The 18,961-nt window shown below is 45.9% G+C and overlaps 1 protein-coding gene across 4 annotated transcripts in view; it reads left to right on the top strand.

The window, feature by feature from the left end:
- The window catches only part of MAP3K13 (mitogen-activated protein kinase kinase kinase 13), a 69,684-nt gene that overhangs the window by 34,524 nt on the left and 16,199 nt on the right, over window positions 1-18,961 (top strand). For 3 of the 4 annotated variants that reach the window (XM_054638949.2, XM_054638953.2, XM_077183765.1), the window contains one exon: window positions 12,541-13,115. In XM_054638949.2, coding sequence (XP_054494924.2) covers window positions 12,614-13,115 — 502 coding nt within the window. In that variant the 5' untranslated portion in view covers window positions 12,541-12,613. Of the gene's footprint in view, window positions 1-348; window positions 471-12,540; window positions 13,116-18,961 lie in introns of those variants that run through there. The other variant, XM_077183766.1, reaches the window with a different exon arrangement.

The raw sequence follows: 18,961 nt of genomic DNA, 5'->3' as shown, positions 1-18,961 counted from the left end.
ATCCGCGTGGTTTGTAATCCCGTAAGAAGCCGGGGCGGCGGCGAACTCCTTTTCTGCTTGCCGAACGCGCTCGCTTCCCGCGGCAGATGGCTGCTGTTGGATGCGGGGCTGCTCCCGGCAGCGGCGGGCACCGCGGCCGCGGAGATGCCCGGGCCCGGCGGCGCCGCTCGGGGGCTCTGCCGGCGGTGCCCGGAGCGGGCGGGGACTGCCGGCCGCGCTGCCGGTGCGCAGCCCCCGCCGGGCTCCATCCAGCCCCATTTCCATCCATTCATGAATCCGTGACGTCAGCACGCTCGGTGCTTCTTTGCAGCAGGCTGCAGGATTGTGTGGGTGGAATTTCCTTTTATTTTGCAACACTTCCTTCTTTTTTTTTTTTTTTTGCCTTTTTTTTTTTGCTTTTTTTTTTTTTTTTTGCCTTCCATCTTTTTAAAACAAGAAAATGGAGCATCACATAGGAAATCTTCATCCTTGTGAGTATTTGGGGGGGAAGTGTGTTTCTGTGAGGGGTGTGTGTTTGTGTGTGGTGTTTCATGGTCAGCGCTCCCCTCTCGCCATTTATTTCGGAAGGACAGATGGATGTTGCATTTGTGATGGGAAAGGGCTGAAAAAATGATGCTGAGAAAGGGAAGAGGAAACGTGAAACCTTAATTTATCCATCACTGCATATGAATCTGAGAGCTGGCCTGGCCTTTGCCTGTCGGTGTGCTGGACATTTTTCACTTGCAATTTTGCACGTTATCTTCTTGTGCCCCCCTTTTAAAGGGGAAGGGAATGGCAATGGAGAATGCCTGTATATTCCATTTATATCCAATGACTTAAGAATTACTAGATAGTGTAAAGAGGCAGAATTGTAATTTTTGCTTTTCTGGGGAATTGTAATTTTTTTTTCCTTGTGGGCTAATCAGACAATTCCTCTTGTGTGTTACAGTGTTAAATAATTTAATTTTATTTCTGAGATGAAGGAGGTGTGTTTTTCTTTCAGTCAGCTGGGTAGGAATTTGCTCCTGTATTATTGAAAATAGCAGTTTGAGCTGTCTCTGATGTGCTGAGCACAATTTTCACCCCTCATTTTCCTAATAAACGAGGGAGCTGGGAGTACCTTTGCAGTTAACGATACTGTTCACTGGGGCAAGATTTGTCATATTCCTGCTCACCTGAATGGGCATGATGTCATGTTTTCTCCCAATGAAAAGAAGAGCTCCTCTTTATTTTTGTTTTGGGGGGTGGTTTAGGTGCTGCAGTAGCTTAATCATATCAAACCACATGTCTCCCTTAAGTAAATGAAAAATGGGATATTTTAAGTAGATCTGGAGAAAGATGACATCAGGCCCATGTGTTTGGATATACTGATTTTAGCAGTAGGCAATCTGTTCAGTAGAAGAAGATGAAGGAATGTGTTTGGATCAATAATTTTGAGGGAGAAAACATGAAAATGTTTGAAAGGAGAGAGATGCAGTCAGTCTGGCTGGAAATGTGGGCACTTTCCACAGTACCTGCTGTGTGGGTAGCCACAGACACCTTGGGATACCCTAGAATGGGGAGGGTAGAGTTGTCACGGGTTTAAAAGTTTTTGTCACTACCCTTTTTGTTGTGCTCCTGAATGAATGTATACGGGTTTTGTTTCTAGAGAGAGGCAGCCCTTTGAACTCTGTCTGTGACAGCCTTCCGCTGAGAAACACAAATCAATCCAGATTTTGATGTAGCGGGGGTTTTGTTTGTTTGTTTGTTTTGCTCTAACACCAGTTTTGTTTTCTGTCTTTGGGGCCTCCAGTCTGAGGCTTTGATCTGGAGCAGTCCTGTCATTCAGATTTGTCTTTGTCCCCTGCTGCCCGATAGTTAAATTTATAGCTAGCATTCATTTTGACCCTTGTGCCTGGAATTAGCAAGTAACTTCTAGCACAGAATAAATGGTAGGGACTCCCACTGTTCCCCAGCTATAGGTGAACTTGGGTTTAATCATGTTTGGGGGCTTTTTGGTTGCATTTTCAACCTCCCTTTTTCATCTCCTATTGTAAAGACTAGGTAAGTTGCTTATCTCCAGTGGATCAGAAAATTGAGTAATGGTTTATTTGAAAATCTCTCCCTAGGTAAGACCTTTCACAATTACAAGTTATTTAAACATGGGTCTGCTCTAAGCAGTGGCAGAATAAGAAAAGTTTTAAGTATTTCCTGTTTTCTCAGGATTTTTTTAATAGCAAATGTGAGATGGTGGCTGATTAGGCTTGAGTTGTTCCTGCCTGGTATCTGTTCCAGGCTGGCTGTAGTTGAGATGTGGGGAGTGGATTTTCAAGGGTAGGGCTTCTCAAAATGGCAGAGTTATAAAATAAAACTTTTAAAAAATATATAAAATTAAATCTGGCATGGCTTGTGTGAACAGATTTTAAATCAGTGCTGGTTGCCCTTCAGCTCTGGTCCTTGGGGCCAGGGCAGGCAGGGGAAGGTGCATTGAGCCTTTTAGCCAAGCTCTGACCTGAGGTCTCAGTGGAGGAAGGCAGCAGGAGGTTCACTGCTTGTACAACTTCCAGTGAATTCTCAGCCATAACTGAATCTAAATGAGTCAACTGAGGCAAGTGTTACCTCTGAAGCTCTCAGGAGTTTGGCACTTCACCAAGCTCTGTCCAGCTTATGGGACTTTGTCTTTTATCCCTCCTTGGCAAAAATACATCCCGTGCAGAGGCTTTTCTAGGCTCCTGTTTTGTGTCATTGCAGCAAATCAGTCTCATCTCTTGGGTAGTGGGGGATAAATGTTTCACCCAAAACACAGACTACTTAGGGCTGAATACCAAGCTGGCAGCTATGGCTGGGCCAGGAGCAGCAGCTCTGTGTGTAGTTACTCCCACCCCTGTAAATACTCAGTGTGTGCTTTGACCTTTGTGCTCTCTCCCTGCTACAACTTCAGCTGAGAAGTTGGTGGTTGGAGGGGGTTCAAAGGCTTTGGCAACAGTTGGGTGCAGGCCAGGAGGAAGAGCAGATTTGTCTGTGTAAAGTCTGTGATTTATAACCCTCTGGTGAAGTTGTGATTGTTGGTGCTGTTCCTTCTGGAGCTGTTGGTAACATAGCACCGAGGTGCTGGGAGGGAAGGAAGGAGAAAGTCCTGGCAGGGCTGAGAGGCTGGTGGGCTGGAGGAATGGAGGTCTCTGTGCCGACATTCTGTTCATTCCAGTGATACTTGTCCTGTCCCCCATCTCTGTTACCTTCTGGAGGACACCCAAATCAGTAATGTGGCTGTACAGCTGTGACTCTCCTGCTGAAACACGGGAAGTCCAGCCTCACCGTCCTTCTGGGCCTGAGGAGATCCTCAGGTGTTGAGCCATCAGCTGCAGCCCAAGAGTGGTCCAGTTGGGGTGTGCTGAGTGCTGGTCTCTGCAGGGTTGGGTGGCAGGAGCTGTGCCAGGCCTCAGGAGCAGGCCCAGGTCAGTGTTTGTGTGTTAGCAGCACACAGAGCTGTAGTGGAGCAGGCTCACACCTCTAACCCTGCACTGTCACTAATACAGGCTTACGAGAGGCTCCTGAGCAGGGCATTGTGCTGCCTCTGTCAAGGAGTAATCCTCTTTGTGTGTATGGTGCTTGCTAAATACAATTTAGTACTGCTGTCATTTCCCTTCCCAGATCTGCCAGCTGGATTTTGAGTGTCTTTCCCCTTCCCAGCAGGTACACCCAGGCATGGACCTGGTGTGGGGTGACAGGGGCCAGAGCACTGCCCCTACCCCAGGAATTGTACTTTCATGGACAGCTGTTGAGTTTAGTCCTGGGTGTGAAGCAGATAAGCTCTTAGTACTGAGAAGTTTGTGTGAGTAGCATTTACATGTTGAATGTGCTGTGCAAATGTTGAATAATTCATATCTACTATAAAAATAAAAACAAGCGTGGGAGTGAACGAGTTTACCTGAGACCAGTCTGACACCTCACGTGAATTAAAGTGAGACTTTGATTCATTCACTGGATTCCTGAAAGCAGCACTGTGATATTGATCTTCATCCTCAAAGATCTTTCAGACATTAATTAATTTTAATGCTACTCTTTGGAGGAAAATAGGGTGTTTCAGTTCTGTAAGGGGGGGAAATTCCAAGATATTGTTTGTTGATAAGACTGGAACATTTAGTGCCTTAATATGGAAATGTGGGGCTGTAAGGCCTCTGTGAACTAAACTGGAAATTTTACTGGCGTTTGTTGTTGTAAAATATTTCAGTTTGAATCCTTAAATCTGTTTTTGTTGTACAGAATAGTAATATAATAACATATAGTAGTTATATAGTAATATGACAACATGTAGTAATTATATAGTAATATAACATATGGATCGATAATAGCACGGGGATTGTCAATGAGGTAAAAGTACAGAACTGGGAAGGATGAAGAGAAGAGAACAGAGCCTGAATCCTTGACTGGGTTAGAAAAGTTGTTTCCTACTATGGAGACACCTAGAAAGGTGAAAGAGAAGAGTGTAACTTAAGGTCATTTCTACATTTTAGTCTGAGACAAATTTCAGTAGTAACTCCATAGTATAAAAGGCTGATCAGCATTTAGTCTGTCTTTATCCCAGCTGAATGTTTTCCAGTGTTTTTGATGGGCCTGTGGTGGAGAGTGTCAGTGGTAGGATGGTGTGTGGAGATGCTGGTATTGCCTGTGTGCACGCAGCAGCCATGGGGAGGGGAACAAAGAGCAAATGGGTGACTTAGTTACCCTGATTTTTGTGAGGTACCTGCATGGTCCTTGCTGTGTTCCCCTGCTCCCCAGGGGCAGGTGGCTGTGGGTTCCCCTTTCTCCCCAAGCACCTGGGCTCAGAGAAGGGCTGCTCTCCAGCAGGAACGGGCAGTCCCCGGTCCCTGCAGCCAATACAAGAGTCATTATGCAACACCACTTATTTCCTATGGCATCAGATTATGCAATTTCTGAGCAGAAGAATGCAAAGCCCTGGAAGAACACAGTAGCATTTTAGCAGATCCAAAAATACCTTCTGCAGGGTAGAGGCAGCGTTTCTGTGTGTAGTGCTGAAAATACGCCGTTACGTAAGGTGCTTATTTCCCAGCCGGCGCTGGCAGGGCTGCCAGGTGGAGCAGGACGTGCTCTCCCTGCCACCCAGAGGTCTCCCTGCACTCACAGGAAGCTGGAGGGGCTCTTTGTGTCTCTTCCTCACCAAGATCAATTTTTATTGCCTTTTTTTTTTTATTCCTTTTGAAAAAATAAAAGAATTGGATGCTTGATTTTGCTTTCCAAATCAAGCACAGCTTCACCACCCCCCACAAATTTGTGACCTTATGCTGAAGGAGGTTCTAGTGAAACATTTGTCGCACATTGCTGGAGGTAGAAATTCATTCCTATGCTGAGAGCCAGGGCAGATGCACACATTGCATGTGGGGATAAGAGTCCCCAGTTCTTTTAAGGTGAAGTCTGCTTTGGAAATCTATTAAATATCTTTGGAGGAGACAGGAGCATGGTAGGAAGGGGGATCTGGTTGATACAGTCTGTTGGGATTTTGGCAGGAATACTTACCAGAGGCTCTTAAAGAGGCTAAACAGCTATTAAATAACCGAGACACCAGGCTGGCAGACAGATTACTGGTTAAATGATACGGAATAAGAGTAGGGATAAAAGGATGGTAATGTTGAAACATTTTTCTCTGCTTTGGAGATGGCACTACTCATACTCTTCCCACCTTTTCTTCCCTTATCCAGATATTTTAGGAATATTCTGTTTAGGCTGTGAGACTTCACAAGGAAGGTGTTGAGGGTAATAACTATGGAGGCCACCTGCAGGGAGTAGTGGAAGCCTCCAGTGAACTTGGGTGATAAAATATCAGTTCAATTTAGTGTTGATTAAGCACAATTCAGTCTTAATATCAGTCTCAACAGCCAGAATTAGGCTCTGACATAGCTTTTTCTGCTCAATAATGAGATCTTAGGTAGTAAGAGACCCATGGAAGTTAGCTCAGCATCCTGAGGAGCCAAAATGATCATTGTGCCTTTGTGCATTTCTGTGGCATTCTGTCCTTTTTGGGAATCCTGGCTGTGGTCTGACTTCCTCAACTACCCAGAGAAGCTGCCCCATTCCTGGAAATGTTCAAGGCCAGGTTGGGGTGAGGCTTGGAAAAACCTGGGTTAGTGGAAGGTGTCCCTGTCCATGAATTTTAAGGTTTTTATAGCTTTTTTCAACCCAAACTATTCTGTGATTCTATGTTCTATAACTTTAAGGTGATACAGGAGAAATGGGAAAGAGGTGATCAAAGAGAGCAAGTTTCATATGGAGAGTGAGAAGGTCAAGTGAGAATTGTTAGACTTGAGAAAGAATGTTGGAGTTGGAGGATGGGATAATTTTTAAAATCACAGCTGGAATTAGAGATAATATGTTCAGGTGCCACTGAAGCAGTGAACAACTGGCTGTTCCAAGAAATGAAGGAATTAAAGGCATGCAAAGTGAAGAAGGGCTGGTGTTACCTTCTACAACACAGAGTTAAGCTACAAAACTCCTTGCCACAGCCCAGTGTTTGCTGAGGTGTTCTGGTTAAGAAATTCCTTGGCCCATTTGCCCAGACAGGCCCAGTGCTTTGTGTGCAGAGGCACAGCCCCAGCCCAGTGAGCTGTGAGCAGGGCAGCTGGTGGCACTGCTGGGGGCAGCTCTGCCTGCCTGCACGCCCTTCCCTGGCTCTGCAGCAGGAAAGGGGCACGGATGGACCTCCTGAGCTTCTGTGGCTTCATCCCATTGCTGCAGCCCAGGTGCCGCTTCTTTCTCCTCAGCCAGGCCTGCTTGGGATGTGCAAGGTGTGAAGCAAACCTGCAGCTGGCTCTGCACAGAGCAGGAGTTCAGCCATTAGGGTGTTTCTTGGCTGGTACATGCTGCTATTTTTGTCATTGTCAGAAAGGGTTCAGGCCACTGAGCTAGACAGGGTTCTCTTTCTCACTGGTACAGCCACAGACAAAAGGATAGCACAACTAAAATCGCTTTTCAAAAAATGATATATCTCTGTTTTCAGATAGATGGAATATATTGAATGCTGATAGATGGAATATATTGAAAAGCTAAATAAAATTATCACAAAGTCAGGGTTTTTTTGTGATAACAGAGACTACACACAACATAGTTACATGTCTGTGGTCTCACGTGCTTAATGCCCATGGCTATCTTAATATTCTATTAATGTTTTTAAATGATGATGATGATTATCACAGTTGTGAGCTCTAAGCAGTTGCTACTGCATCACTCAGGTGAGGATTATGGTGTCTGCAGAAGAAAGTTGTCTTATGTTGATGTGGCATGCAAATATTTATTGGAGAGAGGAAACAAAAGTATGTGCTCAAGTCAGGATTCTGCAGGAGGTGCAGAAGTACTGTAGTGTTTATCTGACAACCTGAAGGAGCAGTGTAAAGCACAAAAAAGCCAATGTGACAAGTCTTAACTTTCCCAGGTAAACATGCTGTTGGTTGTAGAGAAATGTTTATATGCATAAACATAAACAGAGCTATTGTAGTGGCAGGAAGTCTCAGCTGGGTCAGATGAAGAATTTTCACTTGTTTTATCAGCCATTGATGATATTTTGGCTATGTAATTGTACTATTTAAAGATAAGGCTGGGTTGTGGCTGGGCATTCATGTGGGAGTAAGAAGGGAAGAAATGTTCTTCCTTGAAGGAGCAGTGTCCTGAGAAGGAGATTGATGGCTTAAAAACACCCAGGCTTTTGCTTGGGCTACTCCATAGTTGGCTTAAAGCTTTTCCTATAGCCTGGGCTGGGTTATACCAAGTTAATGTGGGCATGCTTCATAGTGGGATTTCTTTTTTTACAACCTAACAAAACAGATAATGCAACTTATAAAAATGTAATTAATTAATGTAATAATGTAACTTTAAAAAAAATTCAACCCTCCTGAAAACAAAGAGTTTGCCTTTTGGTGATGTGTAACTCATTCTCTATTAATAAATCTGCTTCTACTTTTTGTTTTCAAAGCAACCATGCAAAACACAAGCCTATATTCCAAGTAAGGTAAAACATGTGGCAGAAGAGGAGTATCTAATCCATTCATGTAATATTTTCTTCATCAGGAGAGCAGGAAAGAATGTCTGTTGAAATCCTGTATAGTAAAACCACACAGTTCAAACCCCAAAGGTCAGAAGTGACAACAAAAGCTCTGGGACTTGCCAATTCAGCAACTCTCAGTTGTTCCTGTGCTGGAGTTGTACAGCAATGGGAGAGGACTGTGCATCAATGTGTTGTAAAAATTCCCTGTAGAATCTGAGAGAGAGTCACAAGGGGCAGGAGAACATGATGTCTGTGCCTTATAGATATGCTTTTTGTGGTTTTGTTAGATTTTAGAACATTTTTAAAGCTTTGTCACAAGCCACTAGTTGAGATGACACACCCATAAATTCCAATTGTGTTATCAGTGAGGAGATGTGCAGTAACCTTGTTGTGCCCACTGCAGCCAGGAGGAAATCACACTGAGTACCAGGAAGAAGCAAGGGGACTGCAGGGCTTGGCTGTAAGTAGTGACCTGGGCAGGAATCTCCTCTGTCTGTGGTAGTTCCATGTCCCAGCTGGATAATTTCTGCCAGCAGCTCTGCTTCAGCCCTAGACATGGATCAGACAATTGCTTTTATTCCTTTTGCATGTTGGAAGTGCAAGCAGAGATTATGCTTCACTGGCTAAGAAAGAAATAGCGTTCAAGGAAGCAAACTTAGTGTTACTGGAGACTTGGGCTGTCACGAGGCTGAATGGTGGCCTCTGAGCTTACACACCTTTCCAGCACACTGACTTTTTGTTTGGTTTGGTTTGTGTGCTGTCTGGAATGCTGTGTCTGATTTGCTACTCAATTTTTAGCATTTTAGCATTAGACAAAGGTCTTTAAAGGAGAAACTTTAAAGGAGGAGCTTCAGTAATGGTTCACACAAGGCATTGGCTTAACTCAGCTGCAAACCTGACCATTGTGTTGACACTCTTGGGAATACTGAACTTGTATAGGTGCTTTGGTGGCTCTGGGGGAGTGTGAGGACACTTCCTGGATGGCTCTTTCCTGGGACAGGCACAATATCAGGCAAGGTGAGAGGGTGCCTTGGTAGCTCATTCACCCACTTGGTGATTCAGGTAAACTCTCACTTATCTATAGTTTCAGACTGAATTTTGGGCTGTCTGACATGTTGAGGAGCAGCCTCACTCTTTTGAGAAGAGGTGCATTTCATGCTCCTCTTGTCTGAGGGTGGTGGGATTTTGCCTGGAAAAAATACTTTTGATAGGAATGGAGTCATTTATGAGAAGTTGTGATTGTACAAAATTACATTGAGCCTTGAACCTCCTTCCAGACAGAAAAGAAATTTGTTAGTGCAGAGTGCATGAACTCATCAAAACAGTTCAAATCCGAGGGTCTGCCTTCAAGTCTGTGTGTGCAGCAGCACTTTGTGAAATCTCAATCTCTTAAATATGCACAGTCCTCCCACACATGGAGCTTCCAGCTTTTGACTGGGAGGCTGCTGCAGCAGGAGCATCACTCAGATAGAAATAGCACAGCCTTGGCCAGGCCTTTCCCTGGGAAAGCTCATGATGCACATGCAGATCATAGACATGGGATCCCAGGCTGCTTTGTGTTGGAAGGGACTTGAAAAATCATCCAGTCCCACCCCCTGCCACGGGCAGGAACACCTTCCACAATCCCAGGTTGCTCCAAGCCTTGTCCAGCCTGGCCTTGGACACTGCCTGTACCAGGGCCTCCCTGCCCCCAAAGAGAACAATTTCTTCCTAATATCTAAACTAAACCTGCCCTCCTTCAGCTGAAGGCCATTCCACCCTGTCCTGGCACTACATGCCCTTATGAGTACATCCTGAATGGCAGTCTGGATATAATGAAACTTAAAACTTTCAAGAAAATGTTTTTATTTGCCTTTTCTTTTATTGGGAAGAGGTCAACATGAAAAATCTCAGCCTTTTGGTACTATGACTGAAAGAATAGCATAAGCTATGACAATAAAACTTGGGAAATGCTCTTCTCTTGTTTCAGGAGATAGTGAAATCTAAACCAGCCTAATTTCATTGGATTAAATCATATTTTGCTAAAGCAAGAGATTGCACATTGCAGAATTTACTGCAATAGAAGAGAATTAAAAAAATTAATTTCCCCCAACAAGTCAGCACTGATGTGGTGTGGCAGAAACCACTTTCTCCCCTTCCCAGGGTTTCTACACCACTTTGCTTCAAGTTGGCTTGAGAGGAAGTTGTTTTAAAAGGAGTGCTGCTGTCTCATGCTCTCCAAACAATGAGTTTGCTACACCTCTGAAAATTAGGCTGCTTATGTAAGGGCCTAAATAAGGCTGTATCATGCCAGTTTGGAATAATTCCATAACTTTTATATGCCTTCTCTCCCCATGAAGCACATAAAGGGGTATGTAAAGTGGCAGGACACTGTGCCTGAAGGCTTTTTTTATTTGAAACATCTCAGTGTTGGGGAAAGCAATTTGATCTGGGAAAACAGACCTGATATCCCTGAATCTGGGGCTTTGTTCTTGGCTGAGCTGTGTAGTGAAAAGCTCTTCATTCCCTGTAAAACCTTCACAATCAAATATTCCAGAGGCAGAAAACTGTAAAAATGTAAAAGCAAAACCTTACACTGTAGTAGTGTACTCTTGAGAGTTGCATAATAGGAAAGTTATTTTATCCTCCAAGTCTGATTTGATCCTTAATGCACTTCCCAAGGCTTAAATTTGAGACACTTTGGGACACTGTTACCTCAAATTCTAGCCTTTACATTGGAGTTTCCTGCAGGATACCTGGCTGATGTTTTATTTGCATTGCTTAATATTCTATGTTACAAAGAGCAGATTTCTCTGTAGAAAGTGGTCAGTGAAAGTGCAGAAAGTGCACAGAAAGTGGTCAGAAAGTGCACAGATTTCTCTGTGCAGTGGTCACATTTTGCTCTTGTTTAAACAATCACTTATCACTCCCTGACTTTAGGTGATGAGCTGGGGTGTGCCCAGGAACACTGAGTTGGGCCTGGCCTGGTGTTTTTCTGAAATTCTGTTCAGGTCTGAAGCATCTTCTTATCTCTGACAAAGTCTGTGATAATAGAACAACTGCTGCTAGTAGTAATTGTACTCTGAGGTCACACTGCAGCTTCCCACGCTGCTGAATTGTCATTGTAGTGCTGGTCACCAGCAGGTCAGGAATAACCAACTCTCCAGCTTCCCATATGGGTCTGATTCAGCTCCTCTACTGGTTTGGGCTGTGCTGCAACCTCTGCCTCACTTGCTGTTTTGCTTTCTTTTAAAGAACAAAGTTTACAACCTAAATAAAGCTTTTATGCAAGCCCCGTGTGGTCAGGCAGGATACAGGAAGGTAATTCAGGTTCCTGGCTGTTCCTGTTTGCTGCTGGAGAGGGGCTGAAGCCCAGGGCTTTTCATCCTGTGGGCTGAAGGGCTTATCTCTCCTCTCTGCAGTGACCTCATCCTGAGGAGTCATGGCACTGAGCTGTTCCCTTGCCATTGGCTGTGTCCTACCTGGCCACCTCTTTCTTCCTTCCAATGGCTGTTTGCAGAGCCTGGAAATTTGCACCCACTGTAACTGATCTTACTTTTTAACAAAGTACTTTCTGTTAAGGCCATTTTTTTTACCCCACTCTCAGCTTCTCATGGAATTTAAAACTGGACTTTGTTCCGTGGTGCAAGCTGAATTCACTTAATTGTTGTGGCCCAGTGTTAGAGCCTCCTGCTCCAGAAGGGACTATCCCAGAACTGTTTTTGTGGTGGGCAGCTCTGGCAGCATGACCCCCAGCCATCAGCCTGGCTCTGTGGGAAGGTGGCACCACCATGGGTTGTGGAAAAAAGACCTCTCAGTGGAGCATGGAGCAAGTGATGGAGGCACTTCTTAAAAGGGATCCCAGCTCTTGTTTTATGTGCACCCTCCCAGAAGCTCCTGCAAGTGGAGAGCAGTGCTGGGAGCACAGCAAGGAGGGTCTGCTGTTCTGTGAAACTCAAAGTTTTACTTGCTCATGAGGATGGCTTGGATGTGGTTAGAGAATTGATCATATCTTGCCACAATGGGCATGGAGGGTCAATCAAAGGTCCAGGATGGTAATAACTAGGTGGGGCTCTGAGGGAGCAGCCACAAACCATCCCTTGGTGGAATCAAGGTACCTGTATCACCGGGCTTTGTTTCTCTAACACCTTGTGTTGAGGGTTTGCAGAGGGATCCTGAGCTTGTGGGCTGTGCCAGGCCCAGGAACAGTGGTGGGACTCAAACCACAGCTGAGCTGGGGCCAGCTTCAGTCTGGGAATGCTATGGGAACTCTCTGCAAAGAATCTTTCACGATTTTGACCTTTCGGCTCTTGTTTAAAATTGTGGTGTTTGTTTCCTGGGCAATTCCTGCAGTATGTTACCGAGAGTATTGCCTGAGTGGAGTTTCTGTTGGAACCATTTATTTGTTTCTTTTAGGGCAGTAATTATTTACCAAGTATCAGTGGCTGTCTGGAAAGTCTAGTTAATTATCAGCTCACCTCAGTGAAACCGCACGTAATGAAAATACTTCAATAAGAAATTGAAAGTTGTTCTTTTTCCTCTTGTTTCAGCTACTGGGCCCACATGTCACATGTGAGTTGTGTCCTACAGATGCTCTGAGCACCCCGTCGGGCCGTCTCCTTGATGCACACTCACGGCATCATGGCCAGCACCCAGGAGCGCCTGAGCCTGTCTTCCTCTCCCAGCTCCATCGGCAAAGCGTTCTGTGAGGACAAGGACTCGGGGAGGTTCCCCGAGGAGCCCCCGGCCGCCGGCAGCCGCCCGTCCCCGGAGCTGCTGGAGGACGTGCGGGAGCGGGGCTCGCTGCCGGCCGAGCTGCTGGAGGGCGTCAGCAGCCCGGGCACGGCGGCCGTGCTGAGCAGCGTCAGCGAGGACGCCCGCGACCACTTCGAGAACAGCGTGCTGCAGCTGCGGGAGCACGACGAGCCCGAGCCGGGGCTCCCGCAGGGCACCCGCAGCCCCGGCGACGGCGACACCAACGGTGCCGGCGACGATGTGAAGGTGCAGTTCAACAGGACGGGCAGCGGCAGCGGCGGCTTCCTCGAGGGGCTCTTCGGGTGCCTGCGGCCCGTGTGGAACATCATAGGCAAGGCCTACTCCACGGACTACAAACTGCAGCAGCAAGGTGAGGGGAAGCACTCGCTGCTTTGGGTGAGGTCAGGCAAGTGAGCCTGGGCTCTTCCCCAGCTCTCCTCGTTTTTGGCCGTTTTTGTCTTGTCCAGCCCTGCCACAGGTTTCCAGGGGTAAATCCTGCACTATGGAGCCAACAGCCATCATGTGTGGCAAAGGCAGCTCGTGAGGTGTGGGGATTTCTAGCTTATCAGAGTGACCCCAAGAAAAGTTCGAAAGTCTCTTTTCCCAGCCCGGCGCTTGAAGGAGTCAGGGCTCTTCATTTCTCGGTCTCAAGGTTGTTTATTGTTTCTTATCTATAAAATTCTTTCTCCTGTCCTGCCGAGGTCCATCACGCAGAACAGTTCCAGGCACTCTGCCTGCCCTCGGGGTGGTGTTATGTCTTTATACTAAAAACTACATATACAATGTTTACAATTACTTTCCAATACCCATCACCTATGTTAGACAGTGAGCTTCTACTCTAAACCAATCCAAAAGTGCCAACATCACAGCAGAAGATGGAGGCCAAGAAGAAGACTGAGAAAGGCTGGACATGCCCAGTTCCCTCCATCTGGCCCCCTGAACCCCCATACCAGAAACCCCAAAATCTACTTTTCCACCCCATGATAACTTCACTATTATTCTACCTAAACTGTTGTGGCTTGCAGATCTTCATGTAAGGTTGGTAATTTGCTCCATAGGTCATAATCAAACCTACAGGTGTTTTGGGCTCTGTGCCAGGGCTTCTGAGCCCCCTGGCAGGGGTCTTGGCCATCCTGGACAAGCCAGAGGGATGTTCTGGGTTCCCACAGTGAGGGAGTCACAACCTGTTCAGCCCCATGGCTTGGGCCATTGTGACAAGGCCTGAATCTAAGCTGAGCATGGGGATCAGAAAGAATTGTGTTGAAGTACTTGATACAATCCCTGTGTTAATTTCTAATCCCTGTGTTAATTTTTATGCCAGATGGAAAACACTGACATAGGCACTTCCACTTCAGAACCTCCAGGTGAAGGCTGTCCCCGGTTGACCACCAAATAGCAGGAGTATTGCTTCTCTTTTAAAAAGGGTTTTATTTCTTTTCATTCAGGAGTAATTTTCCTCTTTAAAATATCATTTAGTACTTGTCTTTCCAGAAATATGTTCTTCAATATTTATACCTTTTCCATTTGGATGTGTAAGCATAAATGTGTAAGTGTATGTGAGTATAAATACATATAAAATCTGTAGCTTGATAATAAGTGATGTCCCAGTTGACTGCATATATATCTATATAGCTATCTCTATATATATTTTAGGGGGTACTGAAAACCAAAGAGCAGAGTATGCTCTGCTGTTGGTGTCTGATTTCTCCCTTAGCACAGGGGGAGGGAGGTGGCAGATGGGAAAGGAACAAGCTGTCATTAGAATTAAGGAGCTGAAATGGTTGAGGCTTATGGAAAATGGGAACAGCCTGGCCATCGCAGTACCATGGGGCAAAGTCTCCTTTGAGCATCACTCAGTAATAATCAAATGGCTTTTTGGCACTGACAAATTACAAGATACAAGGTCAGAAACCTGTCTGAGTGGTTCAAATCTAAACCCCAGAGGGATAGGGAACAGCTCCTAATATGAGGGAACAGAGCTGTTAAATAACATGTTGGATGAATTTGCCTTGAAATCAGCTTTCTAGAGTCAGTTGTTTCTAGTTCATAAGCAAGCAGGAAATGCATCTCTACATTCCAGGTGTCTCCTGAACAGCAGCTCTCTGTGCAAGGGTTTGCTTGCTTTGAAATTCTCTGGCACAGTTGGTTGTGTTTTGTTTGCATGTTGTAAATTTGGTGTGGCACATGTGGTTCAGACTATAAATAAAAACAGTGACAGAAATTCCCTGGGGAATTAAGGCTGCTGGGGTGATTGCACAAAGGGTGAACAGTTTTGGAAGGGCTGTCTGGGTGGGGAGTCTCCCTTGGGAAGGAAAAGGAGGTTCTGAGCAGTCAGATGTTATTCAGAGCAGGCATTGGGCAGTGTCTGTGTGACAGTGCTTTGGGTTGGATGCTCAGTGTTTGTAAGGGAAGCTAAAAATTTCAGAGGAAAGGCCACAGGTGCAGAGTGGCAGTGGCTACTCCCAGCAATTCTCTGTGTGTCCCACACCTGTCCCCACTGCTGTCTCTGAGCTGTCCTGTGCTGGTGTGTCCCTGTCACCTCAGAGTGGTGGCTTTGGGAGAGCTGCCCGTGGGCCAGAGAGATCCCATTTCCATAGAGCAGGGCCAGCAGCTGCACTGGAGCCCACAGTGCAATCTGTGCTCTGGTGACCCACTGGGGACACTCACACACCAGACTAAAAGATGGAAGCTCTAATGAATGAAAAGGAGCAGCTGAGAGCAGTGCTGGGGCTGGAGGGTGCACACAGAGCTCGTTCCTGTGCACAGGGTGTCTTGCTGCTCCCTGTGGTGGGAGCATGTTCAGAGCCACACACCCAGGGGCACTCTGCTGTTTGCTGCTGGCATCAGGCCCTTCTAAAAGGGCAGATTTGAACTGGCTACAGATGTGGTAAGGCTGAGGATTAATTGGGATCAGCTATATGTAGCTGTGTGGTTGAGCTGCATTTTCAGTGTCTTCATCGTTAGAAAGGGGAGTGAAAAGAAGATTTAAAAAAAATTATTATTTTTTCTTCTGGAGCTCCTCTATTGTCTTATTTTGGTGACATCTGTTACCCTAATGGCAGTACTACATTTCTGTTACCCAAGGATAAACCTTTTCAAACTGCTTCTGTGCTGAAACTTGAGGATTTTGTGAGAATATTCATGTTCTCTTTTCCAGATGATCTCATTCTTGCTTCTTGCCACCAGAAAATCATCTTTGTGTGCATTTCATCAGCTACATACAAGCCAGCAGTTCACTAACTGATGTATGTGATTATTTTTATTTTTGCTGTCTTATAGCAAGAGCACAGAGGATGCATGGATTGTGTTTGTGCAAGTGCTGTGTGGCTGAGGAAATGTCTGGGGCTCTTTCAGCAGCAGGGAGAGGATTGTGGTGGCTTTTCATTTCCCTGGGAGCTGCTTTACAGCTTTGGGCTGCTGCCATGGATCTGTGCAGATGATTTTTTCCTCCCTTCTTTATGAGACAACTACTTAAAGCCTCACCCAGGAGTAATCCTTTGTGTTAGGCTGAATCAACAACAGGGGTAGGAGTCCAGTTTGGATTTGCAGCCATGTGGCCCTCCAGAACTTAAAGAGGAGGGAACGACTTTTTACAGCTGAAAGTAGTGATAGGGCAAGGGGGAATGGTTTTAAACTAATAGAAGAGAGATTAAGATTAGATTAGAAAGAAATCCTTCCCTGTGAGGGTGCTGAGGCCCTGGCACAGCTTCCCAGAGCAGCTGTGTCTGCCCCTGTATCCCTGGTCCAAGGCCAGGCTGGATGGGGCTTGGAGCAGCCTGGGATAGTGGGAGGTGTCCCTGCCTGCGGCAGGACATGGAAGGGAATGGGCTTTAAGATCCCTTCCAACCCAAACCATTTTATGTTGCCTGCAGGTGCTTTGTGGTACTTTCTGCGGCTCCCTGGTGTCCCTGCCCACCTGCTTTGGCTGCCCTGCAGGCCATTCTTTGGGACATGGTGGTGGTGTTGTGGTTGCAAGTAGTAAAAGACATGGGTCTCATGTCCTTGAGCCCATATTGCCTGTGGAGCTTTGGCTGTGACTTGGTGAAAGAGGGAAGAGATAAGAAGAGCTTTTACATGATTCTGCATTATCTTCTTGTAGAAATTACTGCTTGAGTGTCCTTCCTGACACCCAAATGTCAACAAGAGGGATCTGCCTGTCCTTCCCTGCAGGACACGGGCTAGGCAGAGCCTTGGTCAGCTGGGAGCTGCTCAGGCTCTGTGCTGGTTGACCAAGTGATGCCAATCACTGCTTGGTGAGGAGTCATTCCTGTGGGGAATGTTTGCTTTTATGTTGTTCAGTGCCAGCTGATTATCTGAGGTTTAAGTACTTGGGGTTTGACCCATAAAATCCCTCCCTCCTATGTTTTTCCAGTTGTTTACCCTGATTTCTAAAGGCTATTGGTGAGTGCTTTCTGGGAGACACACTCAGTTCTTTAATTTGCATCTACCAGTTATTTAATTGGGATTGCGGGGACTCCAGCACTTTAAAGCAAGACTTGTTTGTGTTTCCTAGAGACTCATTAGACTTCCCAGCCATTTCCTTTGGATTAAGAAGCTGTGTCCAGGAGCTGCTTTCACCTTCCCTTTCACAAGTTGTGTGTTTACCATCATTGTGAGAGTTTTTGTGTCTACCTGGAGAGCAGGGTGCCTGTCAGAGGGTGCTTGTGTTGAGGGGGTCTGTGTATAAACCAGAGATGCTTCTTGTCACAGTGCCAGTGCTGGAGAGCAGCCAGTGCTGGGAAAAGCTTCCTCCAAAGAGATTGGTTCAATGGCTCAGGCTGCTCCTGCGTTTCTTCCCCATGGGAAATAGATTCTCATCATTCTACTCAAATGGTTCTTAATCACCTCAGAAACGCAAGTTCATGTGCAATTCCTGCTGCTATTACACTGTAATTTATTTAGGGGAAGTACCCCACTGGTTTCTTAGGGCCCAGAAGAGTCTGACTACTGCACTGTGTGTTACCTGTGGTTTGGCTCTTTGTTCTTCTTGATATTCCCCAAGATGTGGGATATTTCACTGTCACTACACTGAAACCTCTTTCCTGAATTGTGCCCCTGACAGTCAGGATGCAAATGGAATATGGGAGAGCATCTGTGTTCTGAAATAAACACGACATGACTTTGCAGAAAGAACCACATGAACTTTTGCTTACTTTGGTTACAGCCTCTCTCAGCTTTTGCCATTGAAGAGGGAATATTAGAGGAAGGTGATATTACCTGATTGGGAATACTAAGAGCAAACTAGGGTTCCAAGGGGATACAGTTATCCATTAGTGCTCACAAACTGTAAATGCCTCATGGAAATGAATGTCAGTGTCCTGTACAGGAAAGACAGACTTCCCACAGGTAAGGATGGAAAGAGACTCTGGACAACGGGGAGTGGCTTCCCACTGCCAGAGGGCAGGGATAGATGGGATACCTGGGAGAAATTCTTCCCTGTGAGGGTGCTGAGGCCCTGGCACAGGGTGCCTAGGGAAGCTGTGGCTGCCCCTGGATCCCTGGAAGTGTCCAAGGCCAGGTTGAAAAGGGCTTGGAACAACCTGGGATAGTGGAAGGTGTCCCTGCCTGTGGCAGGGGGTGGGACTGGATGGGCTTTAGATCCCTTGATCCCTTCCCCCCAGTCCATTCCATCATTCTATAAAAGAAACAGCTATTTTAGTACAACAGAATAGTTTTGATGTTGCCCATATAAAAATACTGTTCATCAACATGCACAAAAATCACCTCTATTTGCCACCTCCTTTCAGAAGTGATGCATGTGTGAATTAAATTGAAATACAGATCTTCTTGATTTAATCATGAATGAATGAATTTTATTAATGATCTAATTATTTTCTTTATTTAAAATCTCGTAGTGTTTAAATGTCCAAAGATTTGAATGCCAGTTTGTGTTCAGAGCTGTGAGCAGATCCATGAGTATGGAGCCTTGTGTCTGGGAAGGAGCATCTTGCTGGGGGTTGAACTCTGCCCTGCCAAAGGGGAGGGAATTTCTGCTGGGGATGAACAATGTTTTTGTTTTTAGTTCAGTGAGCAGGAGGAGTGCCGGGGTCTGGCTCTGGGGGAGAGCAGCTTTTCCATGGCAATGCGTGGGGAGCAGAGGAGACAGCAGCCTCTGCCTGCCTGTCCCAGGAATGATCCCAGGGAAAGCTTTGAACTGGGATCAGCCCACAGAGAGATGGGATATACAAGTTTCCCTTCAGTGATAACAGTATCCAG

Source organism: Agelaius phoeniceus, chromosome 10 (assembly GCF_051311805.1).
Source record: "Agelaius phoeniceus isolate bAgePho1 chromosome 10, bAgePho1.hap1, whole genome shotgun sequence".
NCBI classification, from domain to species: domain Eukaryota; kingdom Metazoa; phylum Chordata; class Aves; order Passeriformes; family Icteridae; genus Agelaius; species Agelaius phoeniceus.
Note: the sequence above shows the minus strand (reverse complement) of the source record. Positions and strands in the feature narration are given on the sequence as shown.